Source organism: Centroberyx gerrardi, chromosome 24 (assembly GCF_048128805.1).
Source record: "Centroberyx gerrardi isolate f3 chromosome 24, fCenGer3.hap1.cur.20231027, whole genome shotgun sequence".
In the NCBI taxonomy this organism is placed as follows: Eukaryota; Metazoa; Chordata; class Actinopteri; order Beryciformes; family Berycidae; genus Centroberyx; species Centroberyx gerrardi.
In genome coordinates this window covers 11485625-11512745 of record NC_136020.1, presented here as the reverse complement: position 1 = coordinate 11512745, position 27121 = coordinate 11485625, and the positions used below count along the sequence as shown (strand labels likewise).

The following is a 27121-nucleotide window of genomic DNA, read 5'->3' as shown; positions in this document are numbered from 1 at the left end:
GTCCCAAGATATTTGTAAAATTGCACACATTCCACTGTCTGGCCCTTAATGGATGTGACTTCATGTGTGTGGGCATGTCTTCTAAAATCAATTATCATGTCTTTTGTCTTAGATATGTTTAATTGAAGATAGGACTCCTCACACCACTTGACAAAGTCGTCGATGACCGGGCCGTGGCAGGTGTCGTTGTCCTGGAGCCGACTAACAATAACAGAGTCATCTGCATACTTTAAGATGGTCCTATTTTCACACCTGCTCTGACACATATTTGTGTAGAGGATAAATAATAGGGGCGAAAGCACACATCCTTGTGGGGAGCCAGTTGAGGCGCAAACTTGGTCGGACAGAATTCCATTTACCCTCACTCTTTGTGTCCTATTAGTTAAAAAGTCAAGGATCCAGCCCACAAGATTGTTACTCAAATCAAATTGTTCTAAAAGTTCTATATTTTAACCTGCTGGTTAAAATATGGGGTTGAATTGTGTTAAAAGCAGAGGAAAAATCAACAAATAGAAGTCTAGGATGAGACCCATTTCCCTCCAAGTGTTTAACAAGTAAGTTAAGCAAAGTGACTGTGGCATCCTCTACTCCTCTGTGTGGCCTATAAGCAAACTGCATGGGATCAAGTGCATTGATCCCATGCAGTTTTGCATTGATTGCAGTGATTACAATTATGCTTTAAAATTAATGAAAGCAGTGTTGATTTGTCAAAATTATCTCATATAACAAAATGTATGACAAGACATTGACAAGACAGGCCTGCGTTAAACACAGAGCTTATTTTTGGCATCAGTCCAAAACAACATTCAAAAACCCACTGAAGTTATAGTGCAGCTGCTGCCAGCGAACCATGGCAGAGCTGACTTCCGCACTGTTGGCCTACTGAAACTCTACTATACTCTATTGACTCTTGTGTTAATATTACTTGTGGTTAGTGGCAGTGATTGACAGACTTGACTTTTGTGTTACTCCTGATGGTGGAGGTGACTACAGGTTCTTGGGACTTGCATACCAAAAATGTCATGTGTGATGTGACAAGAAACAGCTACAGTACAATGACTGTGAGAACAACCTGCTGATGCAACATTAAAGTGCCATTAAGTAATCTATGAGCTTTATCAACCACTGGCTGTCAGAGACCAAGACTTGCAACAGCATGATTTCTGGCACAGCTTACGGTGGCCTGTGATTGACACAATTAATAAAGTCACATTTTCACAATAGAGGAGTAAGCTAGTTAACCACAGCAGAGATCTAATAAGCGGGCACATACAATCTACTGGCAGTGTTGTGGGCTTGAATCAACCCCGCCCCTCTCTCTCCTTCGTGGTCTCAGTGACTCCTCCCTCTGTTCTCCCTCTCGAAACCTCCAGTCCAGGGAGCGGTGTGGTGTGAAGGTCGGCTCCCACCCCTTCACCCCCATTCACGGCTCCAAAACATCACTGCTCAACGCCTTCCATGAGCACCGGGCGGCCAAGGCCAGCGTCCGCCTGCTCGCCATCGTGTGGCGGGAAGAGGACAAACAGCGGAGTCGCTGCGTCTTCTGCTGCCATAACGACGGCCGTCTGGTTACCGTGGCAGCAGAACGTAACACCCACCCCTCCCACTACTTCTTCCCCTACAGCACAGGGGACTTCCTGTGTCAGATACCTGACGGCTGCCGACCCAGGTACCACACACTCTCAGTTGACCTTTTTGAATACGAGCTACCTGGTGACCTGCCACACTGTCGGAAAAACATTTCTGGCTCTGTGATGGAAAGACAAGCTTTAAACAAATGATTAATGTGAGATGCTATGCCATTTGTAGTCTAGCTCTTAGTCTTCTAATGTACAGTAGGCATAACAGTAAATGCTGGCAGTAGAATAAGTGCATAAGAGGTGGAAAACGTACTCCAATCCCGCCAAATCAGCCATCTGCTATTGGCTGGTCTTTGAAATGTCACCACCTGTTTACTCTATAGAAGGTGACATCACCTGGCAAAAAGACCAGCCAATAGCAGATGGCTGATTTGGCTGGATTTGAGTACGTTTTCCACCTCTTATGCCAGGCCGGGCCAAGGCCAGTTCACTACCCTACTTTTCACCATTAGGTGTCAGGCTTCACCACAGATTTGGGTGGGGTTTGGTTACCCTTAAAGTAAAAGTAGCAATACCATAATGGAAAAATGCTTCATTAAAAGTAAAAGTTCTGCATTCAATAATTTACTTAGGTAAAAGTATAGAAGTATTAGCAGTAAAATGTACTGTCGTAGTGGATTTTCTTCTCTCTTCCACTTCAGGTTCGAGGAGCTGAACACAGAACGAATGAGAATTTCCTTTGCTTTATTCTTCAGATAACAGAGTACACGATACAACTGATTATGTGAAGGGTCTGACCAAGAATTCTCATCTTCAGGTTCTTTTCTATCTTCTAACCCCCCTTCACACAATGCTCCACCTAGAAGGATAGACTGCTTCCAAACTTTACCTAATGTGGCTCTCTAATTGGTCTAACTGTCGGAATATGGTCAGTGCGTCAATCCATCTATTGGTGATGGAAAGCACCAGCTGTTTTGTACCTCAGGGCCGAAACTAGGAGCCTTCCTCCCTAATTCCTGGATCATTTTGTCCTTGATATGAATGCTCTTCTGCGTGCAATATTGGATACAACCTCACTTTCTGGCAATAACAATCCCATTATTCTCGCTTGTCTGTGAGAAACTTACTGGCATGAGCTGGTATCAAAGGCCTCTTTCTCTCTACTCTCTTCTTACTGTGCATAGTACATGTATGTGTGCTGTCTGATCAAAGGAATGTGCAAATATATATTTCTCTTTGATTATATTGATTAAGTATATATTATGCATTGACTATAAAGATAACATTATTTCCTTCAACAGTACTTAAGTATCAAACGTAAAAGTACTCATTGTGAAGAACAGTCCCTTTCAGAGTGTTAAATTATTGATGCATTAAGCTGTGAGAAGTGTTTTAATGTTGTAGATCTAACTACTCCATATACTGTTGGGGAGTTTAAACTCTAACAATGCATCATATTTTATGAGCTTATTGTATGTTTTGCATGTAAAACCTTATTCTGCAAAGTAACTAGTAAGTACAGCCATCACATAAATGTAGTAGTGGAGTAAAAAGTATAGTAGTAGTATAGTAGTGTCATTGTTCCCCATGAGCCCTTCTACCAGCGGATGTGAATGTGTGTAACAGGGTGTGGATGGGAGATAACAGTGGTGAAGTGTCAAGATATCCTGGATAAATCACTCTTATCTTCAAGAGCAGAAAAACAAAGGAAATGTAAGAAAAGATAAAAACATTATGTGTGATGTGGGTGTGTGGCGTTTTGGTCTATTTATCCAGGTTAGGTTGACACAGAACACATGGTGCTTTTTAGTAAAGCCGTACAGTCTTACAGTTACACATGCGCACCTTAGAGATAACCAGTACATGATTGATTGATTGATTGATTGATTGATTACAGTTAAAGTAGTTTGTCAAATAGAATCCACTTTTTCTGAAACATATCTCAAATCTTTTATAAAAGTTGGGGGTTCAGCATCTAGATAGCCTAGTAGTTGAAGAAAATAAACCCAGGAACATGGTCAACCAGTCAGGGTGTTTAACAGGTGTCATTTGAAGGGCTACATATTGCTACAATTTATTTATGTGCAAACAAAGCAAAGTGCAGTAAATGTAACCAGTGATTGTTTTATTCAAATTCAGGTAAATTGATGTATTCAGTCACACTTTAGCTAAAATCTATTTTTTAAACACTTGATCTTTTGCTTTTACAATTGCAACGCCATTTCCCTGTTTTCGTGTCTGTGAACCCATATCTAAGATGAGTGTATTATAGGAAATAATGTTTTCTGACACTGAAACTTAACAGGTACGCAGGGCTGCTGTCTGAAGGCGTGGAGCAGAATGACATCACCGTCCTGCCTGTCCTGAACCAGGCTGAACGCCGCTCCAGTTTCCCTCTGAACTTCACTGTGTGCCTGTCCACCATGTTTAATCACTATGACAATGTGCTTCAGTTCATCCAGGTTAGTGACATTACATCTATTTAATGCATATTATTATACATCACACTACATGATATAAAGTTGAGCAATAACTAGCTCTTTCTTTTATTTGATTTCATATTTCCAATTTGCAGCCATTTTGTTTTAGCCGTTTGGTTTCCCTCCTAAGCATTTCGTTAAAATCAACCAAATGATTAGCCAAATAATTCGCATTTTTACATTTTTATTTCCAGGCAATGGAGCTGTATCGCCTCCTAGGGGCTCAGAGGGTCATTGTCTATAAGAGCAGCTGCTCCCCTGCCATGGAGGAGGTGCTGCGTTACTACAGCAACCAGGTACAGTAACTATAGCAACCAGAGTAGCTGTTTAGTCTCTTGAGCTTGCTATGCCACATGTGACAGTGGACACACTGACATTTCCATTAATAATCACAACCAACCATAGTCTACAGAAAACTTCAATCATTATGTTTGGAACTTCAAGTTAGAAATAATTAATTAGGAACTTGGATAGATGTGTACACCAGGACCATTAAACTTATTGTCGGTAACCCATCTGTCACAGATATATTAGTGAGTAGACTGAACACCAACTGCTGTTTATGTTCAAGTTATTTAATAACCAATTAGTCATAAAACTGAAGCTTTGAGCAGGATATGATTGGGTCTTGTCTGTGACATCATTCAGCCAGGTTTCAGATTTTGCCTCAGCCAAGCAATAGTTACCTCAGATCCTGTGTATTGGTAATAATCAAAGACTTAAGAGAAAATTGCAAGATTAGTGCCATTTTATAATGCCTTCCAGCTCTTATGGCTCTGTGGCACATGTATTAAACTCAAGGCCTCGAGCTGGATCAGCCTGCTACAGATTTGGTCCTGCCCATGTGTTTGTGCATTGACTTCTACTGATGATCGAGGCTTTTTCTACTGTTGCGTCAGAGCATCAGCTAAACGGCCTTAATGTAATGTGAAACACCGTCCCAGGTGGGTCTGGTTGAGGTGCTGTCCTGGCCGATTGACACCCACTTCAAGGTATCATCCAGCTGGCTGCCCTCCCTGTCGCCTGGTGACCTGCACTACTACGGCCAGATACCTGCCAACAACGACTGTGTGTACAGATACATGTACCAGACCAGATACCTGTTCATGCATGACGCAGACGAAGTCATACTGCCCACAGGTAGCTGTGTGTGTCTGTGTGTGTGACAGAGAGACAAACACACACTGTGTTGCACATAAGAGAGAGAGAGTGTGGGTGAGAGTGTGTTTGGGATAAAGATGGTGGTGTGCATAATAATTCCATTGTAAATTATGTTATGTTATGCTATGTTATGTTGTATTATATTGTTGTATTTCAGGTAGTGACAGCTGGGCAGAGCTCCTGTCCACACTGGAGAGCAAACATGGAGAAAACGTCAACTTCTACTTTGCCAACAACATCTTCCCTATTGAAGAAAAGGAGAAAGACAGCAGGTTAGGAAGAAAGGAGTGAATGTGTTACTGAGTGAATGAATTAATTACAACTTGTAGTACAGGCTGTAGTTGACAAAAACGTCTCCCTCCAGCAAACAAAAGGAAGCAATGAAATAACAATAATAATCATAATCATCATCATCTGAAAGAAAAGGGATAAAACAAGCGTACAAACAAACAATCAGCTATAATTGGAGATTTGTGCTGTGACTCCCTGAACACTCATATCTCCTTAAACCCCAAAATTCAGAAACCATATTGGACTCAACAAACCAACAAATTACCAATATTACGACATAAAGAGAGCAGAAACAAACAGAAAGAAAGAACATTAAAAAACCTGCTGTACCCTCCAGGTTTGATGTAGCAGAGTGGGCGGGGCTTCCTGGGGTCAACTTCCTGCTCCATGTGCTGAAGGAGCCAGGTGACGCGGGCTTCACCACAGGGAAGCTGGTGGTAAACCCCCGCAGCGTCCTGCAGATGGAGGTCCACGCCGTCCAGCTGCACAACCCAGGAGGAGGCACAGTGAAGGTCAGGAGGAGGCTGGCAGGCTGTTTGCTTCTGATTTCATAGAGTCTGGGAACAAACAATGAAAATCACAAAGAAATTGCAGTGAAAAGTTTGGTTTTGACTGACTCTTCTTTGACTAAAGTGAGAAATGTGCGCCATCCAAAGACATAAAGATGCATTTTCCATTTTGTATGTGTGTGTGTGTGTGTGTGTGTGTGTGTGTGTGCGTGTGTGTGTGTGTGTGTTCATTCAATATTTCATTTAGAATTGCTTATTTGGGTTTATTTGTGTTTGTTGGTTTACTTGCTTTCTGTTTGATTTAATTATTTTCTTATTTCTTTTTACCTTCTTTCTTATTGCAGTAATTCATTTATTTCATTTTATTCCATAGATTGGCCCAGAGCTGGGACAGCTTTACCACATGCGGCGGCAGAAGAACACGGCACTGAAGAGGAGTGATCTGGTCAGGGACGAGGGTCTGCTGAGGTTCGCCCCGCGATTGGTGGAACAAGTCAACGTTGCCCTGAGCAACATGAAGCTGCCCAGCAAAGACCTTTTGATCGGTGAACTGGAGGAGGGGAATTGAATTGCTGGGATTTCTAATCAGTCTGAAAACAAGCCAATCTCGCTTTTCTGATGTTAAATCTCAGATAACATCCCTGCCCACAGCCGACTCTCAATCCAGCCACGACTTGTTTTCCATTTACAAGTTTCAAACCTACTTGTGGTCTGAGATACTGTCAAACTTCACAGAAAGCAGAGCTCTCTCCACAAATGCAACATACACTGAATGTAGAAAACAATAGGGTCACTTCCTCTTTTCATGAAGTGCACTGATGAGGTGAATCCAGGTAAAAGCCACTATCCCTTATTGATTTCCCTTATTAAATCTATACCAATCACAAAGCGATGCAGATGAGCTACAGAAGGATTTTTAAGCTTTGAGACAAGTGAGATGTAGATTGTGCAAAAGGGGCTGCAACTCAATATCAGGAAGATGTAACTAATATTTTGTACATTCAGTGCATTTGTGCAATACAGGCATTGTATCTGTTATGCAAGAATTGCAAATCTGTCTGTGATCTCAAACCGAGATCCCAGACAGCCTCACTATTGATAGTTGAACAACTAGGTATGGTTCTACTTTTCTTCCATCAACCTCCTCCACATTGCCAGTCTGATTGACCAAATCCATCTAACAATTTGCTGATGATGTTGGAGTTTATCACTTAGCTTCAGGGAGATGCTGCAGATGTTGCAGATGCCGCAGACTACAGATGCTACAGATTACAGATTCTGCAGATTACAGATGCTGCAGATTACAGATGCTGCAGATGCTACAGATGCTGCAATGAAAATCCAGACTTCCTGCTAAACATGACTTTGACAGAGACCTGATGAAAGCCCTGTCCTACCTGGTGACGTTTTACAGTTGGCTGAGGCCCAACAACAGAATGCTTTGCACGTTGTCATATGCATGAACCTCTGGTAGATTACTTTAGTACAATTTTCTTGTTGTTTCTCTGTTGGGTCCAGTCATGCTGTTCTTCTGATGAACATATTATCTTTACTTACAGATGGAGAAAAATACTTCATATACAGGCTCTCATCTTATTCTAAATTGCAAATGCATGGGTTTTGTATTTTCCAATTAAAGAAAGTATTCAAGCCAAATGAACAAACAAAATCCTATTTTGCTGCTCAGTTAAGGTAAAAAGTGCCAATAACTCAGCTCATATCAGCTTCATGGAACAACAAAGGACTGGATTGGCTAGAAAGTACAGATCTGTTGTTTTAGGTCATCCTATGCATGTTTACCTCCAGCCACTAATAAACTGATCCACATCATCTATTGATGCTTTCATTCTTACCGTTGAATAGTATCAGCATATAAACAGTCACATCACTGAACTTTCACATTGGTTCATATCAGGAAATACATTTGGCCAGAAGTTCTTTATGTTCATTTTATATTCATTTTTTCTGTTTTCTCATTGTAAGGATCACTTATTAAAAAACCAAACTAAAAATGAACCAGTACTTAGTCAGCAATGAACAAAATTAAATCGAGTACAAATTAATAAGACAAGAAACAGAAATGAAGGCTAAACTGACAAATGAATGCAAAGGATTATTTTTGATTTGACTGTGATTTATTTGTATGATGATGATGCTGAGAGGCAGAGTGATGGGTGGTGATATTAAAGGTGGGGGGTGATGATATTGATAGTGTGGTGATGGTGATGAAAGTATTGATGCTGGTAGTCTTAGTATTGGTGGGAAGGGGTAACTGGATTATTTCCTCCTCCTCCTCCACCTCTTTTCTTCCTCCTACCCCTCTTTCTCCTCCTTTTCCTCCCTCTCCTCTTCCTGCTTCATCTCTTCTTATGATGATGTTGCTGAACAAGAATAAACAGTCAGTTTCTTTAGGAATCTAAGCAAAAATAAAAACTGGCTAAATCACCGAACGACAGCTTCACACAACTACAAGCAGCGCGTACAACTTTATTCAAGCGTTCCTGAGCCAAATGTTGTTATGTTTCATTAGCCTCACTGTCACTGCTGTAATGTCTCAACTTTGGAGACACCACTCTTGAATATTGTTCATTTTACATCTCGTGTGCCACAAAAACAGGCCGAGGAGGCGAGGCTTCACGAAAGGGGAAAGGACTTAACTTTCACATCAAGTGGACCAGAGTTTCATCTGCACCAGGGTTGTTTTGCAGAGTCTATTTACCTGGGTCGACCTTTTCACATTGACAGCTGGCCTGCGTATTTCTTGGGTCACTAGTTTCACCATCAATTAAAAGGCGGCTATGGCTACAAGCTTGGGCTCTAAACTTACAAAGCCTCACAGCTTTTCTAATGTACAAAGTTTTACTGTTTGCACCGATGTAAACCTCAAACGTACTCTAGTCCCATCTTCTGTTTTCTCTGATTCTAGTCCAGACTGAATACTAGTATTGATACTTGTTAAATAATTTTGCAGCCGACTTGCAGTAATTGTATAACCTTCAACAATATCAGCAGAGAAACCTCTAATACTGTAATTGCACGAAGACAAGATTCCTGATTTATGTAACTAAATATGTGGGCCCACTACTCAATGCTTGGTGGGATAACACTAACCCTTCAGCCCATTGTCACAGATTTAATACAGTTTATATGCTGTTTTCACTAATATGTTTATGGATTGCTTTAGATCACTTAACTGTTAAGAAATACATTATTTTTCACATAGCAGGAGTGCTTATAATTTTGCTCACAATTATGGTTCTCAAAGGAACTTAGATGTGGCATTTGGGGGAAAAGACTGGAATTACATGGCAAAACAGCACTATAATAACATAATTACATAATATCTAAAACAGAGAAATTAGCCTAAAACAAAATTCACATCTTACTAAAATGATCTAAATTCAATATTTGTAATGTAAATAGCTGGAACCCAAAGAAACCAAACCTTGGTTGAACTTTTACAACATAGAAAGCAAACAATGTTGGAGCTTTTACATTAAAATGACCTTTAATTCTTTCATTTATAAAAGTGATAACTGTTCTGCACCAGACAACTGTGTGTGTGTGTCATTAAACTACCCCACAAAGGCAAAAGGCAGTGACTTCCAGTTCTGGCCAACAATGAGATTGTCATTTTTAATTTGTTGTAGACATGCTTTATCATTTGGGAAAACATGTTGTCACCACAAAGCTGTGTGAGGGAAAATAAGGGGTTAATATTACTGTAATTGCAAAACGTAATGGAGAAACCAAAGCAAACCTGAGGAACTTCATTTGTTTTAATTTGCATTTGTTTCTAATTAACAAACACTGCAAAATTGAACATTTGTTTGTAGCGACTACAGAATACTTGACTCCAACAATCTGAGGTGGTGAACATCTCCAAAGATTTGAATGAAGGAAGAAGTTTGCTCTGATTATGCAGATCACATCCCAACAAAGGAAATTACTTCAATATTTTCCAATTGCTTTTTATTTTCTACCGGTTTTCTGCAAACATGGAAGGGTAACATCTCTGAATTTGAATGACAGCGAAAACTCCACATTATGTGTCAGGTTGGTGAGTCGTCAAATGTCTTTTCAAATTACCCTGCTGGGAGAATTCCTTGCCACAGTTCGGACACTTGAACGGTTTCACCCCGTCGTGGCAGAGCGTGTGTCTCTTGAGGCAGTTCAGAGTGAGGAAGCGCTTGGGGCACTGGGGGCAGGGGTACGGACGCTCGCCCGTGTGAGAGCGAATGTGAACGTTTAGGTGGCTCTTGCTGGAGAAACCCTTCCCGCAGTGGGTGCAGGTGTAGGGCGTCTCCCCCGTGTGAGAGCGGGTGTGCAGCAGCAGCTCTCCCGAGGACAGAAACGACTTCCCGCACGTGGTGCACAGGTAGTTCCTCTCCCCTCTGTGCATCAGCATGTGCCGTACGATGCCCACTTTGCTGAAGCGCTTCCCGCAGACCGCACACAGGTGGTTGGGGCCCTCGGCGTGCTTGCGCTCGTGCTGCTTGAGCGAATAGGTGCACAGGAATCCTCTGTTGCACTGGGCGCACGCGAATATCCGTCCTCTCTTGTGGAGCCTCTGGTGCTGGTAGTAGCCGGACTTGCTGGTGAACCCCTTCTCACACTGGCTGCAGTGGTACGGGAGGGTGTGCAGCCTCTGGTGGGTCTTCAGCTGATTCGGAAGCTCAAACACCTTTTCACACTTTGGGCATTTGGTCTCCTCCTCTGTGAAGTTCTTGTTCACTGGTCGCGTGCTCAGAAACCTCCTGTCTTCCCCCGTGGGCTCTTTCCGCTTGCGTTGCTCCTTCTTGTTTTCCGAATTGCCTTTCTTCTGTTTGCGTTCCCTCTTCTTTTCGATTGTGTCTTTCTGTTTGCGATCCCCGTTTTTCTGTGAGCCGCTTTTCCGTTTGTGTCCTTTCTTATTTTCAATGATCAAGTCTTTCTTTTTTTGCTCAGTCCTTCCACTGGCTTTTCTCACAGATTCCTTTTTCTTAAGGGGAGCTCTCGTCCGGTGCTCCCTCTGGATGTGCTCTTGGACCCTCCTCTTTATTCGGTGAGCAAATGGACACTGAGGACAGATGAATAAACTGGACAGATGACCTGGGAACAGCAGGCAGCGCAGCATGTTGGTATGACAGATCGACTGTAGTGTTCACAATATTATCCAAACAGACAGAATTATGGATGAAGACTAATGATGTCTTTGGAGAAATTACCAGTGCCCAATCATATGTTTCATATCAACATTTTCAATTGGATCATTACTTTTCTTCAGACACCCAAGCTAGCTAGTTATTTGCAGTTTTGTCTAACCTGATTTCTTTGTTGGCGACCAGTCGTCACTAGCGATGTCCGAGCTTTGACTCGAGTCTTCATCTTCTGAGTCCCGCACTGCCAGTCTCTCTTCCTCATCGTTATAATCATCATCCTCACTGTACAGCTCAGAGTATTTCTCCACTCCCAGTTCCGGAGGGAGGGCCAGTGTGGAGAGGATGATGTCTTTCCGGCTGCATGAAGGACCTATAATAGAAGAAGAAATATACATTTTACATATCTGGCTTTTAGACGATGCATTTATCCAGGAAGACTAACAATGAGTGCAACAGTAGAAAAAATCTGCCTTACTTTGTCGAAAGAAAGAAAGAAAGAAAGAAAGAAAGAAAGCACCTTGTTCCTTTACACATACATGCAACTGCATCAGTCATGACTTATTCCTTTTGTCTCGTGGCAGATCCTCCTCTGTGAGAGAAAACGATCTGCCCAGTCTCTGTGAAACTCACGGGTGCTGAGAGTCCCTAGCTGTCTGTGGTGAAGCAGCAGAGTCTTCAGGGCAAAGGGGTCAGACAGATGCCGGCCGAAATCTTCTGCTACACCGGCTGTTTCAGCCAGCCATGCTGCTGTCTGAGGCGCAGAGGGAAGACCAAAGAGATGCAGCTTGACAAGAGAGACTCCAAATTTGATTCTTCTAGTGCAGATGGTGGTGATGCAACAGAATACTAGGAATAATGGCACTATGTCGCGATTTCCACATTTAATAATCACAGAATTGGGCAATATTGAAACATTTTGTGTCATTTATTTGTGATGGAAAATAGTCAAGATGTTTATATTAGTACTATAGAAAAAAGTAAAACAAAATAATTTTGTTCACCAAACAATTGAGACATTTTACATAATAAGCAGGATTATCATTTTAGCCTTAATCGTGCAGCTCATATTAGGAAGTGAAAATGTTCAACCACAGTAAAACCAAATGAGAGATTTATTATTTTTCCCATTTTCTGACATTTCCGTCTCAGTACCTGTGTGTAGTCTGGCGCTGGCAGCAGCTGCTCCAGCCTGGACAGGAACTCAGACACCAGCTGCTGCAGCGTTTGGTCGTAGGCAGAGCCGTAGTTTGTTGGGAAAACCTCCTACAGAAACAGTCAGAGAGTCTTGGTAAACAGCAACAACACTTGGCATTTAAATTATCAGCACATGCTGCTATGGTTACCCAACAGACAGGAAACTTCACCGCTGTTGTCGATTAAAAACTGTAACTCCACTTTTGCTTCTGTCACATTTTAGTCTACCACCCACCCACATGTTTGGATCTAGTTAAAAACTGGTAGGTAAGTTTTAGGATGAATTTGGGGTCTTTAAAGGATGAGCTCCTGAAATTCATATAAATCCATTAACATCAACAATCTATCATCCTTGATTAATAAAACAGGTCTATTTTCCTACTCCTTGATCTTTTGGAGATATTCATTTCTCACAGACAGAAGAGCGAAATAGACTCACTTGGAAGAAGTATTCCTTTTCAAACGGAACATCCAGCAACTTCTGAACCAGATTAGAAAAGTTGGTGTAAGCCTTCAGGACTTCAGTGCTGGTCTGTCAAGAGGTGCAGAAAATCAGCAAGGATGGGAAAGGTTACATTTACATTACATTTCACATTTTAGGTGTTTAGCTCTTGCTTTTATCCACAGAAACTTACACACACACACACACACACACACACACACACACACACACACACACAGGAGTGTAAGGGTCAAAACCACCACCACCAACATTCAAAGTGTAATCCATTACTCATTACTACCATAATAAATAGATTAACCGATAATGAAAATAATTGTTGTATCTGTAATCTGATTGCTGTTATTTTTGTGATTAACTTTTTGGAATCAGATTACAGTAATGACATTACATATAATTACATTTGCATGACTGTGAGAGCACCTCAGATTTTCAAGTCTGTGGATCATTCCTCCATATGGAGCAGCTGTGAATGTGGAGCTTCAGATTTGTTGAGGAGACCCACCTGCCGGTGAGTGGAGCTCAGGTCAGCGCTGCAGGCTTGGATTTTATCCAGGTGGCTCTGGATGGTCTGCAGGTTGGCCAGACCGTCACTACGACACAACTCCAGAACCAGCTGCAACAGAGCAGAGGTGGGAGACTCAGCTCAGGAGAGCAGGAAACACCAGGGAAAACTGTGACTCCCATTACAGATATAAAATGATCTCCACTGCAAGAGACCAAAATTAGGAACCGACACTAAAAATACCCCCAAACGCCACTGCCTCCAACACCAAAACTACAATATATCATCCTGATGCACATGAGAGCAAATCAAGGTGGGAAGGAAAGAAAGGAAAATTAAGGTGATGCACTTAAGATTTTTTAGACAGCAAAAGATAAACATCTTAATGGAAAGTATCCCAAGAGTCATTGAGACAAAGGGATACAGTGAAGGCTGTTTCACTGCTAAAACAAACATAAAAACATTATCGATTCGTAGCCCTTGCAAGATGCACACTTTTCTCAAAGATTTCGTGTAAAAGTGAAATTTGTTACTGTGCAAAAAAATCTAACTTTATACTATTTTATCAGTGCATCCTTAAATCAATATAAGCACCACTACATTTACAAAAGGCGAATATTTGCCAGCAATATTAGTGCAGGGTTATATCTGCTTGAACCTGCAGTTAATAGTACCAGTCTCTTTCTGGCAATGCCAAGCTGCGATAGCAATATGAAACTATCGATTCGTACCATTTTGCAGTTACTTAACAGAGCTGACCGCCAGATATGTTAAAGTTGACACAGAAGCAAAAGAAAATCACATCTCAGATCAATTGCTCACCTTTGCCCTCAGTCCCAGGACGAGTTCAGCTCTCTGACTGGAGCTCAGAAGCTCTGGAACGATCTCCGTCACCACGCTGATAAACTCCACCAGCTTGTCATACTGCATCACATTGCGCTGCTGGGCTACTTGCCACATGAAAGCAGACATAAGACGCACCGGGGGAACCAGGAGATGTAGGGAGGGCAGAGGAAGAGGGGAACCTGGCAAGGAGATGGGAGACAAGATTATTACAAAAACAAATCTTAAATGGATTTCTGTTGATCAGGGAGATGGTGCATGCAATTACTACCATATTCCCATCATGTTTTTCACTTGTGGCTAAAGAAAGATTGGTAGCTGTATTTAAAAACGATTTTCATTAACAAGCTGATTAACAAGTTCTCACTCATTGTATTGTTGTACTTAAATATTCCTGTTCATTGGCACACCCTAGCCACTTGCAGACAGATTCATTGATACACTTACAAAACTTGTTGAAAATTACTGTCTACGTTGGACAATGTTTGTGTTCTGTAACAGGCTGGGAAAGGCAGTTTTACAGATTACAGTCCTTGTGCCCTGCTTTCTAACTTAGGAAAACTTGTTCCTGTTCATACCTGTCCCAGAAAGCAGAGGTGGCATATCTGAATTATGTTTTAGGGCCAATTTAACATTAATAACCTATGTGCATTGGGAGCTAGGCTCAGTAATCAGACTCGTGTCAGAGGATGGCTACAATACAAACAGCTGCCTAGGTTAGTTAGGACAACGCATTAGTTATAACGTAACGTTAGTAGCTAAATGGTTACTATTCTGTAGGCAATTTGTCCACGTCCCAAGTTTTCTCTCAAATGTACAGTAACCAAGGTAATAGTGATGCATTTTATTATCTTCTCAAACAAGGAGAACACCTGCTTGGTCTCTTGCTACCTCGAGTCTCCACCATAAATACAGCTAGCAGTTAGCCAGCTTCGTCAGTTAGCTTTTAGCTTTGTAGATAGACAAATAATTGCACAAACCTTCGCTTTTCCACACGGTTTCCATCGTATAAAAACGTCCTATACATTTAACGTAAATATCACTTATTCATCTCACAGAGTTAAAACATTCCCTCTTTGAACTGAGTAAAGGAAGAAACATTAAGAACTTCCGGGTTGGACACGGATGTTTTGTATCCCACCGTTCTTTGCGTGCTTAACTTCAAAATAAAAGTTTTGTTTTTTTCGTTGTTTTTTGCAAAAATCGCTGATCAAAATTAGCACGGGAACCTACTGATTAAAATCGTGTGGAAAATATAGATGTAGAAGAGGTACAAAGGGGGACATACTGAGAAGAATAGGAGAGGAAAGTGCACGAGAGGACAGAAGAGGAGAGAAGGAGAGCAATTAAGTGAGAGGAGATTATATTCAAATTAGCTGTATTTCACAGTAGAGGAAACCAGGTAATGTTCCCTGTAAAATCACCACGGTTACTGTCACTGTGTCCATAAGGACCACACACACACATACACACACACGCACACGCACACGCACACACACACACACACACACACACACACACACACACACACACTTCATACAAAATGGGAGGTGCATCTTTATGCCTTTAGATGGCGCACATTTCTCACTTTTGTCAGAGAAGAGAGTCAGTCAAAACCAAACTTTTCTCTGCAGTTTCAGTCTCATTCTCATTGTTTGTTTCCAGATTCTATGAAATCTCTCTGTAGACGAGCCAGATAGATAGCAGCCAGATGGCAAATGTGCACAAATCATTCTCAGATCTGGTTGAGAGTCCAAGTCCATTTCTGGAAATGGTGGATACCACATTTTAGAACAAAGCCCTTCATTTCCTAGGCTGGATAAATGCGTAACAGAAGCATTTGGATAGGTGCAATAGATTGATGTAAGTGAGAGGTTCAGGAGCGACCTACTCAACCAGCTGATGGATGATGGTTTCCCAGCTCCATCCCCTCCATCTCTGCCTTATTCCTTATCTCTCTTGCCTCCACCTCACCCTCTCTCCTTCTCCTCCTCCTCCTCCTCCTCATGTGTTTTCCTCAACTCTAACTAGGTTTCACTTTTAGCCGCCTTCCCTTTCTGGATTGTGAGAGCCTCTACTTCCTTTTCAAGTTTCTGACACAGTTCCTGGGTTTTATTTTTATCCGTCTCAGGCCTGAAGATGGTCAACTTTTCAGTCTTTATCCAGGAGCAGAAACTCCATCTTACTCTGTGTGAGCTTTTATCTTAACAATTCAGCCTTTTGCTTGTTTGATTTCTTTAAATGATTGATTTCTTCAAAGATTTCCATCACCTCATATTCTTGATTTTCTTATCCAGATGCTTTTGTTTTTCCTCCACATTCTTAGTTCAAATAATCTCATAAAGTTGGTTTTATTTCACTTTCCTCCCCTTTGTCTTTCTTTTTCAAATTCTTTGTCCTTCTCATCAAGGTATCATCTTTGCATCTCTGACTTCAGTTTAGGGTGTACACTTTATTAATCTCTCCACTCTCCCTATGCTCCTGGTCATTTCTTGGGTGGTGATGGAGAGCTGGAGGCTGAATATTGTGGGCTGCCAGCCTTTCTCTCCATCACAGAGGACAGAAACAATGGGTTGCTCTTTATTCATTTGGCTCTTCTGTGGAAAGAAAGTTGAAGTGAAAGCGTGTTGAGTACTTACCCTTATAGTCACACCTTTTCTGTTCAGACATTATGTTTTTGGTTAACTGTATCAGGCTTCTCTAACGTCCTAGCCCCTTCACCACACACTCCAATGATAGCATGATTGCAGCTTTGTGGTTGTTCTTGATTTATTTGTAATTAAAATAAAGACTGAGCTTCTCATCTCTGCTACTTAATATTCTAGAGAATAAAGATAATTTTCCAGGAGCCTGGACAGAAATGTACAATTTTCATCCTTGATTACCACAATTTAAAATTTTTTAAATTCTGATTGGTTGATTGTATGTATGCAAATTTCAGTAAACCATTAGGAGGAGAGGGCAAGTAGCAAGCGGCTAGGCCAACTTGAAATAGAACTAACCTGTTGCATATTGCATGCGCTTAAATCATAGGAATCATAAACAGAGCTTTCCAAACTTTTTCATGAAAAGGACCCCCAAATATGAGGCTTTAGACCACCAGACCAGCATTTGATAAAGGTTTTGTCCCGGCAACTCAAATCTGAGATTTTGGTTGTCTACTGCAGGTGGGATAAGAATGAAACCTCTGGTCACTTTAGGCATTCTTGCATATTCTCTCATTGTGTAAATTTCTAGTGAATAAAATAACAGTGAAATTAAACGATTCCTAATGTTGCTGGGCACCCTCGACCCCCCCCCCCCCCCCCCCCCTGAAGGACCCCTGGGGTTGTGTTTGGGAGCCAGTGCTCCAGGCGGTGTCATATGAACATGGTAAGACACGAGACAATAGTAACACACCCAGTGAGTTTACACGCCCACCTCCAGACAGCTCGGGCGGCAGCCAACTCAATCCAAGCGCAGTCAATCGCTGTCGTGTCGGCTCAAGTATTACAAGGAAACCCCCCGCTCCTGATGTGATCATCATGCTGACGTCTCTCCGGTTTTGCTTTAGCATGGATAACTTTTTTAGATAGTGCTCTGAAAGGCAGCTTACACATTTGTGCGCAAAACAAATTTGGATAATTTGAGTAACAGGTTTGGAGAGCCTACTCGTCGCCATGGGAAGAAGACGCAGAGCCGTAGCTGAGCATGACGAGGACTTCACCTTTGTCAGTCCAATTGTCAAGTACCTACTCTTCATATTTAATTTGATATTTTGGGTGAGTATTCTTCAGCCATAAAAAGAATGAGTGAAAAGCGGATCTCATACGCGTGGGAACCTTATTTTCCATTCTGTGGCCAGGTTAATCATTTATTTGTCTTGGCAGCCAGTAACCAACCCTAAACTACCTGTTGAGAATAAAAAGAAATCCAGGAGTCCAGTGACCTTTTATAGTCAGCAGTCTGTGTTTCCTATTTGTGTTAAATTGTGTCTGCTGTACCAGCTGGACTACTGCATGGTCTGATTTAGCTGTAATTAGACGGGTGTTTTACTACAAGTTCAGTGTCAAAGAAGAAGGAAGCAGGAGAAGGGAAGTGAACGCCTGGCCCGCATGCAGACCTGACACTCCAGGTGCTTGCTGCTCACACATTGGACAATAGCCAAGTTTTATCATTGGTTTGCAACACAGGAATTTGTAGTTGTGAATATATGGTTATTTTTTCATCACAGAGCGTCTATTTTTTACCGAGCTTAGAGGCTGTTTGGCTCAGTCTTGTTCACACTCATTACAATAACAATGCATAAAAGCCGTAGACTCGGTAGACAAAACTCCATTGAGTTTTTTAGGCACCATACACTGTACTTTATGCCAATCCACTTTCACCGGTCCCTTTCATGGCCTATGCAGTTGCCAAGGGACACAAAGTTTCATTGATTCATATGCTGATGGGGCCACGCAGAGTTGTGTGAGAAGTGGGCCCCCACTCCAGATAGTTTAGTTTTCTGTGGCTAAGGGAAACATGGTGCCTGTGCAGCAGATTTTACAGTTAGTGAAATATGTTACTTTTGTTCCTCAAACAAGCTTTGGTGAACACTGCAGGTTATTACAGTGGATTATTACTATACTGTGTCTCCCGTAACACTATAGGATGTTAACAACTATAAACAAATGTTAAAAAGTAACTGCAAAGCGTAGCTGCTGGTTGTAAACTATGCAAAGTTCACACCATTGGGTTTGCTTTGTGTCAGGTGCTTGGGGACCATAACCTCATCTGCTCTAAGGGGATTTTTGACTTAAAACCTTTTTAGATCAGGCCTGTTCTTGCAGATTGAGCTTTGCATTGTTGGGGTTTAGTGCAGTATGAGGAGACTTTGCCATGGAGTTATGCTTGGAGGGTTGTAATGCTTTCTGGGGCGGCAGAAACCACAAAGCAAATAACACAGAGAAACTGAGAACTACAAAATGCTGAGTTTAAACAAACTGGAGGCTGGCAGGAATGAGGAAACAAACAGAATAGGGGCAGGATGTGAGGTTTTGGGGTTTGTGCTGTGCTCTATTTTCCCCACTGCAGTACATGCTCAGTTAAAAAAAAAAGTGTTGCATTTGTTCACACAGCGTGATATCTGACACTTCATGAAGTCTGCATGTCCCATAGTCTTCTGTCTTTACTTTCACATTAACGTCTACAGTGGAACAAGTGGCACCATCTTTGAAACTAACCCGTATGAGTGCATCACAGTGTGTCCAGTCTGTGAGCGTGCCTGTTGGCCCTGTACAGACAGGATAAGACCGTGTAAAAACTTGAAGCTATTCAAGGTGGAATGTATTGTTGTCATTTTTTTTGTTGCCTCTGGCTATAGTGGGTTTTGTCAGAAAGACACACCAAAGATTCCTACATGTTTTGTGGTGCTTTTGTGATCTAGACTAAAATCCTGAGAAATGTCATGGAATTTTTTTTTGATGATTTTGTTGATTCACCACGTCTGGTGAGTTGATGCAACGATGACTCATTAACCAACAAGTATCAGTGTCAGTATCAGTTGTGTAACCGAAGCGTTACCAATGAATCAGTCTGGATCTATACAATCTATGTCTTTAACTGAGTTAGTTTTAGCTGTAGCATAACTCTTCACTAGACTGTTTACTCATTTCAAGAATAAAACGCTTGCAGACATGTAGACCACAAAGCCACAGAATCAGATTACACCCATTTCACTATCTTTCTGTCGATTATGTAACAAAAAAAACAAAAACACTGTTTGCTTCAGGTGTCTCGTCTGGTTTGTTCCAGCAGCAGTTCCCTCCCAAGAAGGTGCAGCAGCGCCTGTTGTAACTGGATCCATTTGATTTGGGGAGGGAAGAGTATTGCTGAGGGCTCCCTATTATTCTATTGAGACTGAGCTTGGATCTCCCTGAGTGGAGAGGAGTGCTGAGTGAAAAGGTCTTTTTCTAACACTGCCACAGTAAGCAGTTTGACTCCTACTGGGTCATGTTTGACAAGTTCAAGGTGGATTCTTTCTGATCTTGACTGTATATTTTAAACTTTTGCTTTGATTTGATCGGTGCTAGCATCTTTATCTTCTTTATGACTCACATTTCTGCAAATATCCAAGCATGCCTGCCTCACATTGCTGTAACTTACATATCATGATGAAGTGTTCTGGGAAAAGCCGCCACTCCCCAGACAAGTATGAACACAGAATAAATAAAGGTTTCCTAAAGTGGGAGAACTCATCATAGTGTTTTTCCACTCATTATCCCATCTGTGATATTTTGAAACACACAATACCTGCTTAAAGTGAAAATAAAAAAGTTGTCTTTTTCTTCCCTCCTTCAGTTGATCGCCCTGGTGATGGTGTCGATCGGCGTGTACGCCCGCATGACGAAGCATGCAGGTAAATGATCCTCCATTGATGGGATACAGTCATTCCTCACATTCGGTGTGAGAGGCTGGGAGTATCGAGTGTCACGACCATCCTTGTGTTGTGGCTTTGTGCTTCCATAAAGCGTCCTTCAATAGGCCGAAGCTTTCAGCAACATGCTTTCAGCAACGTGTTGTCAGCAACATGTTGTCAGCAACATGCCTTTAGCAGACCGGTAACACAACATCCAAGGTCTGCATTGTTCATGCTTTAGTCCAGAAAATGAAATGTAAGAAATGCAAAAAGGGTAAAGTAATTCCACTTGCAGGCACTGTTTGTAGCATTTGAAATTCTCTCTCTACTTAGTATGAGAGAGTCAGAGAGGCTTTAAAAAACTCCTTCATAAATGTTTTGTGTTAATGCTTCAGAGGATGAATTGTGTCCCTGAAAGAGAAGCCAGCCTGGCTCAGTTCACACCAGTCTTTACCCTCTCTGTCCCTCTTCACTTCAGAGGCAGCCTTGGCCTGTCTGTCGGTGGACCCCGCCATGCTGCTGATGATCGTGGGGGTCCTCATGTTCCTCCTCACCTTCTGTGGCTGTGTGGGCTCCCTGCGGGAAAACATCTGCCTCCTGCAGACGGTCAGTCAGCAGTCTGCAAACAATTTTTCTAGTTGTCTATTTTTTCCATTGTCTCTCTAGTGGAGGTCCGTGTCCAAGCCCTCTTAGGTTTCTTACTTTTCCTGCACGTTTCTCTAAAGTCTCATTCATTCACTGATTTATTCATTTATCCATTCACTGAGTCGCAACAGGGTCCTTTCCTTAACAGGCAGAATTCATCCTCTGAAACATTAACACTAAACAGATTAAACATTGCAGTGTTTTTGAAAGTGTACCCATCTCTCTTTTTCCACCCAGTTCTGTATCTGTCTGACGGTGATCTTCATACTCCAGCTGACTGCTGGTATCCTGGGCTTCATCTTCTCAGATAAGGTAATGTATCAATATTACTACAACAGTGAGATTCTCTTTTTTAATGGGCTTCAATAACAGTGTTTTGATCAAGACTGCAGTATTTTTGGATTTGATAAGTGAGGCTGCTTCTGATTGATTGATTGCCTGAACACAGACATGTCCATTGAAAATACCCTTGAAAAAGTTGATTCTCATTGAATAATTGAGAGGCCATACTGACCACTAAAATTTAATGTTATTTTTACATTATAAATCATAGTCCAAATTGCATATCCTGAAATACACTTACATAGGCTGGGCTTTATACAGGGTTTTTTTCTCCCAGCAGTTTAATGTAATGGTGAAACTACTAATAAATGGTTTGCTTTGGGCCCTTTTTGCTTAATAAGTATGAAGGGAGAAATGAGAGGATTGCCAAAGAGCGCCCTCTGCTGTTCTGTCTGTTGAATCAAATCAGAGTGTTTGCTCACAGACAGATTTGTTAGACTTAACTTGATTTTGTTTGTTTAAAGGCATGAAGAGCTTGAGAATGGATTGGATTTCTGGGGTTATTATAGGGCAATAACAAAGACAGCTTTATTTTAATTTGTCACCAAATCACCACAAAAGATTACCAATAGGTTGATGTGTCTTTCTCACTGATTGCACTGATTTGACAACTGTGTCTATACATACAGTCTATACATTGTATATGTTGTGTATCTTTTTATACTGAAATGACTTTTCTGTATTCTGCCAAGGCACGGGATAAAGTGAGTGAGATCATCAACAACGCCATTGTCCATTACAGAGATGACATTGATCTACAAAACCTTATTGACTTTGGTCAGAAAGAGGTATGGATTTTCTCCAAATACAGACTCTGTGTGTGTGTTTGTTTGTTTAATTGACATCCTGATATTCTAAGATTCATGTCATACTGTCGTACATATTTTACAAATACCAGAGCTGTTTTTATATTTACATATGTCTAGCATATCTTCTAATTTGCTCCTCCCCAAATGCCTATTTGTGTGCTTAGTTCAACTGCTGTGGTGGTGTGACCTACACTGACTGGTCCCACAACATGTACTTCAACTGCACCCCCGACAACCCCAGCAGAGAGCGCTGCTCTGTCCCCTTCTCCTGCTGTCTCATATCCAAAGATGAGGTCCAGCCTTTTTGTCTTCTTCAGAAAGTAGAAGTGATACTTCCAAAGTAAACATGTTGGTTTTGCTGATAGCTTGCATACAACATACTAGAGTGTGTTTGGATGGCTTCATACTCAACCGTCAGTATTTTCAAAGGAAATGTGTGTGTGTGTGTGTGTGTGTGTGTGTGTGTGTGTGTGTGTGTGTGTGTGTGTGTTGTACATGTCTATGTGCTTGTGCAGGCAGTTATCAACACCATGTGTGGGCGGAGCATGCAGGAAAAGGAATACCTCAAAGCTGGAGCCTTCATCCACACCAATGGCTGCATAGACAAGCTGGTTAACTGGATCCACAGCAACCTGTTCCTATTGGGAGGCATTGCCTTGGGGCTGGCCATACCACAGGTAGGATGTAGCAGACAACATACACACCAACACACACTTTCTGTTCACGCCTATAAGGGCAGTGGTGGCCTAAAGGTTAGAGAAGCGAGCTTGTGACCAGAAGGTCGTCGGTTCAATCCCCCGGACCGGCAGGATAAATCTGGGTGGGGAAAGTGAAAAGCAGCGCTTGCCCCTCCCTCATTACCACCACTGAGGTGCCCTTGAGCATGGCCCTTAACCCCAACCGCTCCAGTGGAGCTGCTCAGTGGCCAGCAGATCAGACTGTGGTTGTACTGATCAGCTTCCAGGTGTGAATGTGATCAGGGCGTTCCTGAAAAAGAGAGCATTGCTCTCAGTGAAACTCCCCTGAATAAAGGTTAAAAAAAAAATAAAAATAAGAGTCATATGCACTAATAAACCAAATGAAGAAGGATTACAGCTAAGTTCTGCTGCTTTAGCACCAACAAAAGCATGTTTATTTGTCCTGGAGCTCCCAGACTTCAGTCTGCACACAGTGGAGGTACCTGATTCAGCTTTACCCCAGGTTGTTCATAAACCAATCATTACATTAAGACAACTTTTCTGATGTCTTAGACTTGTCTCAGTCTTGTGATGATTTTGACTCAGACTTGTCTTTTGACTCGGACTTGTCTTGGTCTTGGCCCCTATTGGATGTTGACTCGATTTCTTGTTCTGTCTATCCAAAGATTTTCAAAAATCAGTTTTCTCCACCTGGTCCACGTTCATTAATTTTCTCCCCAGTATTACAAAAAATATTGGTCTGGTATGTAATGGTCCTCAAACTTCTTTGCACTGATTAGTCAAAATCCTGTGCTAGTTGGATGTTGAAGCTCCTGCAGACAGATCCACATATCTGTTGATCCTTATGAAGCTCCTTAAGCATTATTTTTACATTTGGAAAGAATTGTACACAGTTTATTGCCTATTTTGGTCTTGGTCTTGAATAGGATTTAACTTGCTCTGGGTCTTGGTCTCTTGGTCTCAAACTGCTTTGGTCCTGGTGTTGACTCGTACTCGACTTGACCTGGTCTTGGAACTGACTTGGACTAAGGTGGTCTTGACTAACCGCTGTTGCTGACGCCTCTGTCTTGTGCTTCCTCTTCCGCAGCTGGTTGGGATCCTCCTGTCTCAGATTCTGATCAACCAGATTAAAGACCAGATCGAGCTCCAGAACTACAACCAGTTGCACCGCTCCGACCCCTGGAACTGACCCAGACCGGATCTAACCAGATTCTGACAGACCGGACCAGAAATCTGGTGTCACCACTAGCTGTGGATAGATGAGTTGAGTCGTTCTTGCCTCTATACCACTCTTCCTGACATGAGCAGTCACTCTCCGTCCCACCTGGATTTAAAATACCAGGATTAGTGTTAAGAGCACATGGACAGACCAATAATGTTCGTTTAAATCGATGCGTGGAGGTGGAAGTGTGCACACACTGAGGAAACAGGTGGAAAAGTGAGAAGCAGCTCTGCCTGTAGGACTCTATCCCCCTCTGTTGGACATAGAGCAGGCTTGCATTTACCAAGAGGCCTTATTTTTTCATCCTTGTCTTGCTCAGACCCAAGCCTGGTGAAGAGGTGGTTTGGTGCTCAAGATCTTATCTGATCTTTAAATATGGACCGCACTATGTCTACAATAAGTCAGTTTGTTTTTCTACTGCTCCTTTCTTCACCACAGATGCTAAATGGGACTGGGAACTCATGAGTGTCTGTGCCCCTTGCTTCAGCTGCATCAATATTACAGAAGGCATTAACCAACTGACAAGGGAAAGCAACTTTCCGATATCACTTGATTTAATAAAATGAAATAAAATAAATAATCAGGCAGAATGACCTATGCATGCTCAATAATGTCGCTTCATGGCTGCTAACAGGTGTGGGAAATACTTGTGACACATTTGCTGGAATTTATTTCAGAGATGATTTGTATTTATATTCAGCGTTAAGGTTTTTCGTTACAGTGACTGTTCTCATATTCTAAAATGTATTATTTTTCACTGTAGCTGAAATACCTATTTCAAAGAAAAGGTAGACCTACATTCCTTAATATGAAGAAAGCCTTTTGGATTTTGGAGCATTGCACGTACGCAACTTGGTATCTAGTTTTTTGTATTTTCACAGGTCTACACATTAAAATAAATATTTACCTCTGGGTCCCAAAAATGCCCTGTATCCCTGTTACATAGCCTAATGATTTCAAGGTGTTTGGTTTGACAATAACTGTAACAATAATGTTTACACTGGTGATTTGACTCTCTATAACATGGCTACGAAATATGGTAGTTTGTTTTGTTACAGATCTTTGATGAAAACACCCAGTTTTTAGAATTAGAAAACCACTTTGGTGTGTGAAACCAGTAAAACATCTGTGTCAAAATGTTTCTATTTTTCTATTTTCACATACCATATGTGAGTGTGTATATGTATGTACTGTACATAATAGGTATGTATGTGTGTGCATGTATGACATGTGTAAGTTGGTTTAAATTGTTTGGACTCCCATACTGTAATTTTTGCAGCACATACAAGATGTATCCACCAATGTAATACCACAAACAAGTGAAAGCAGGTTTTTTGGAGGTTTTTTTTGGGTATGTTAGCTGTTTATAATGTAATGGGTGAAACTGAATCGAGGCATTTGAACGTACTGTCTGTTGTGAATGAAAAATGACAGTTTTATGCACAATTTATGGTTCTGTAGAGCAGTTTCTCCTGTTGTCGAGTGTGTTTTGGTGTGTGTGTGTGTGTGTGTGTGTGTGTGTGTGTGTGTGTGTGTGTGTGTGTGTGGGAGAGAGAGAGAGATTTGGCCTGGGCTGCGTTGCTCTGTGTGTGGTCCCTGGTTTTGCCTCTGACTCACTCAGGCAGCCATGTTGCTGTGGGCTTTAAGGAGGCCCAGACAGACGCACAGAGGAGGGAGCAGAGTTAACCCAGTGGCACATTCAAGACAGCAGAGGAGAAACAAAAGCATCTGCAGCCATACAAATACCTCAAGTGCACCATCCAATTAATTTGATAACAACAGCACCCCAGGGGGATTTGACGCGTTTGAAAAATGTTTCTTCTGTTGATTTGGTATCTTTACATAGAGCAGAGCATTCAAATAAACTTTACATAAACGTCAAATAATGTAACTGTGTTTGTTTTGTGTTCCATGTGTGTTATTGCCTGTGTTGGCAGTTATGCTTCTGTTAAGTATTCCTGAAGCCACCTTAACCAGGAGAGAGGAAGCCCATGTCCATTATGAATGTCCCAAAGGAAACTGATTTAACATAGTATTTGAGTTAACTGTACCCTCCATACACACACATACACCAACATCTACCACTGCTATTGTATAAATATGTAATACGTTTTTAAAACTCCATGTAAAACCATAGCCTTACAGAATCATCGCTAAAGCTTGGGATATTCCCAGTGAAGCAGTTGCAAATCAGAAAGTGGCTATGACCACCAGTTATAATCAAAAGCCATTTATCATTTCAGAAAAGACTTAATTTCTGATTTTTTTCCCCTAGAAACCCCATCCTCATTTAACTTACATCTGTTTGATACTACTTAACTATGGTGTATACTATGTATCTTCATTATAAAGATTTATGTCAGCCTAAAAAGGTGGGTCTGGTCCGCTAATAAAAAGCGGGTGAAACTGAATTTAGGTTTACATCTGGGTGTTCTGTTGTTAAGTATAGGGACAAACTGTTCTTCCCAAACTGCACCTATGAACGCTACTGGCAGCTACACTCACTTCACATGTACAGTATGTGTATGTTGTATTCAAACAGGGGTGAAAAGCACATAATAGATGGTGAAGGCAGAATGGTAAATGAGCAGCAGCAGTCAGTTTTCCCAGTGATGCACAGGAGAAACAACTTGTTTTGAGATATAATTTGGAGTTTGATTGATATTAATAAATAAGAGCTGAGTTAATGGGAGCTGTTGGCTATATATTGTTTTGGTGAGGCAGTGGTTCCCCAAATAGGGTCCGGCACCACTGGGGGTCCACAACAAAATGAGAAATATTTTAATTTCACTCCCTACAAGTTGACACAATGAAAGAATGTAAGCTATGAGAATGACAGGTATATGAGTCAGTACAACGTCA

The 27121-nt window shown here is 41.6% G+C and overlaps 3 protein-coding genes across 5 annotated transcripts; 2 read left to right on the top strand and 1 right to left on the bottom strand.

The window, feature by feature from the left end:
* Window positions 1-1055: 1055 nt before the first annotated feature.
* LOC139924828 (uncharacterized) lies at window positions 1056-7841 on the top strand. Its single transcript, XM_078282243.1, has 8 exons — window positions 1056-1061; window positions 1287-1669; window positions 3886-4042; window positions 4255-4356; window positions 5005-5200; window positions 5379-5493; window positions 5850-6024; window positions 6395-7841. Exons 1-8 carry the CDS (start codon window positions 1056-1058, stop codon window positions 6587-6589), a joined length of 1329 nt encoding a protein of 442 aa, XP_078138369.1. The 3' UTR covers window positions 6590-7841.
* A 1866-nt stretch (window positions 7842-9707) lies between these two features.
* On the bottom strand, window positions 9708-15277 carry LOC139924827 (uncharacterized). Of its 3 annotated transcripts, XM_071916014.2 has the most exons (8): window positions 15145-15277; window positions 14144-14346; window positions 13322-13432; window positions 12796-12888; window positions 12315-12425; window positions 11793-11913; window positions 11326-11532; window positions 9708-11112 (listed from the first exon to the last, which is right to left on the bottom strand). In XM_071916014.2, the coding sequence occupies exons 1-8, from the start codon at window positions 15167-15169 to the stop codon at window positions 10067-10069; spliced, it is 1917 nt and encodes a 638-aa protein (XP_071772115.1). In that variant the 5' UTR covers window positions 15170-15277; the 3' UTR covers window positions 9708-10066. The 3 variants fall into 3 exon arrangements, with proteins under 3 accessions (XP_071772115.1, XP_071772116.1, XP_078137991.1); XM_071916015.2 differs by lacking the exon at window positions 13322-13432 and having other exon boundaries at window positions 9709-11112; XM_078281865.1 differs by lacking the exons at window positions 14144-14346; window positions 15145-15277 and having other exon boundaries at window positions 9710-11112; window positions 13218-13398.
* Window positions 15278-17645: 2368 nt separating this feature from the next.
* On the top strand, window positions 17646-26139 carry tspan33a (tetraspanin 33a). Its single transcript, XM_071916010.2, has 8 exons — window positions 17646-17925; window positions 20486-20543; window positions 21022-21149; window positions 21426-21500; window positions 22223-22318; window positions 22504-22632; window positions 22855-23016; window positions 24125-26139. Exons 1-8 carry the CDS (start codon window positions 17824-17826, stop codon window positions 24224-24226), a joined length of 852 nt encoding a protein of 283 aa, XP_071772111.1. The 5' UTR covers window positions 17646-17823; the 3' UTR covers window positions 24227-26139.
* Window positions 26140-27121: the final 982 nt, after the last annotated feature.

Bases quoted from the DNA above. Each gene is read 5' to 3' on its own strand.
- tspan33a (XM_071916010.2), top strand. From the start codon at position 17,824: ATGGGAAGAAGACGCAGAGCCGTAGCTGAGCATGACGAGGACTTCACC. The intron at 21,150-21,425 runs GTCAGTCAGCAG...TTTTCCACCCAG, and splicing joins ACATCTGCCTCCTGCAGACG to TTCTGTATCTGTCTGACGGT. The intron at 22,633-22,854 runs GTCCAGCCTTTT...GTGCTTGTGCAG, and splicing joins GTCTCATATCCAAAGATGAG to GCAGTTATCAACACCATGTG.
- LOC139924828 (XM_078282243.1), top strand. The intron at 5,201-5,378 runs GTAGCTGTGTGT...GTTGTATTTCAG, and splicing joins CGAAGTCATACTGCCCACAG to GTAGTGACAGCTGGGCAGAG. The intron at 5,494-5,849 runs GTTAGGAAGAAA...TGTACCCTCCAG, and splicing joins GAAAAGGAGAAAGACAGCAG to GTTTGATGTAGCAGAGTGGG.
- LOC139924827 (XM_071916014.2), bottom strand. From the start codon at position 15,169: ATGGAAACCGTGTGGAAAAGCGAAG. The intron at 12,426-12,795 runs GTGAGTCTATTT...CTGTTTCTGTAG, and splicing joins AAAAGGAATACTTCTTCCAA to GAGGTTTTCCCAACAAACTA. The intron at 11,914-12,314 runs GTACTGAGACGG...TCTGCGCCTCAG, and splicing joins CAGCGCCAGACTACACACAG to ACAGCAGCATGGCTGGCTGA.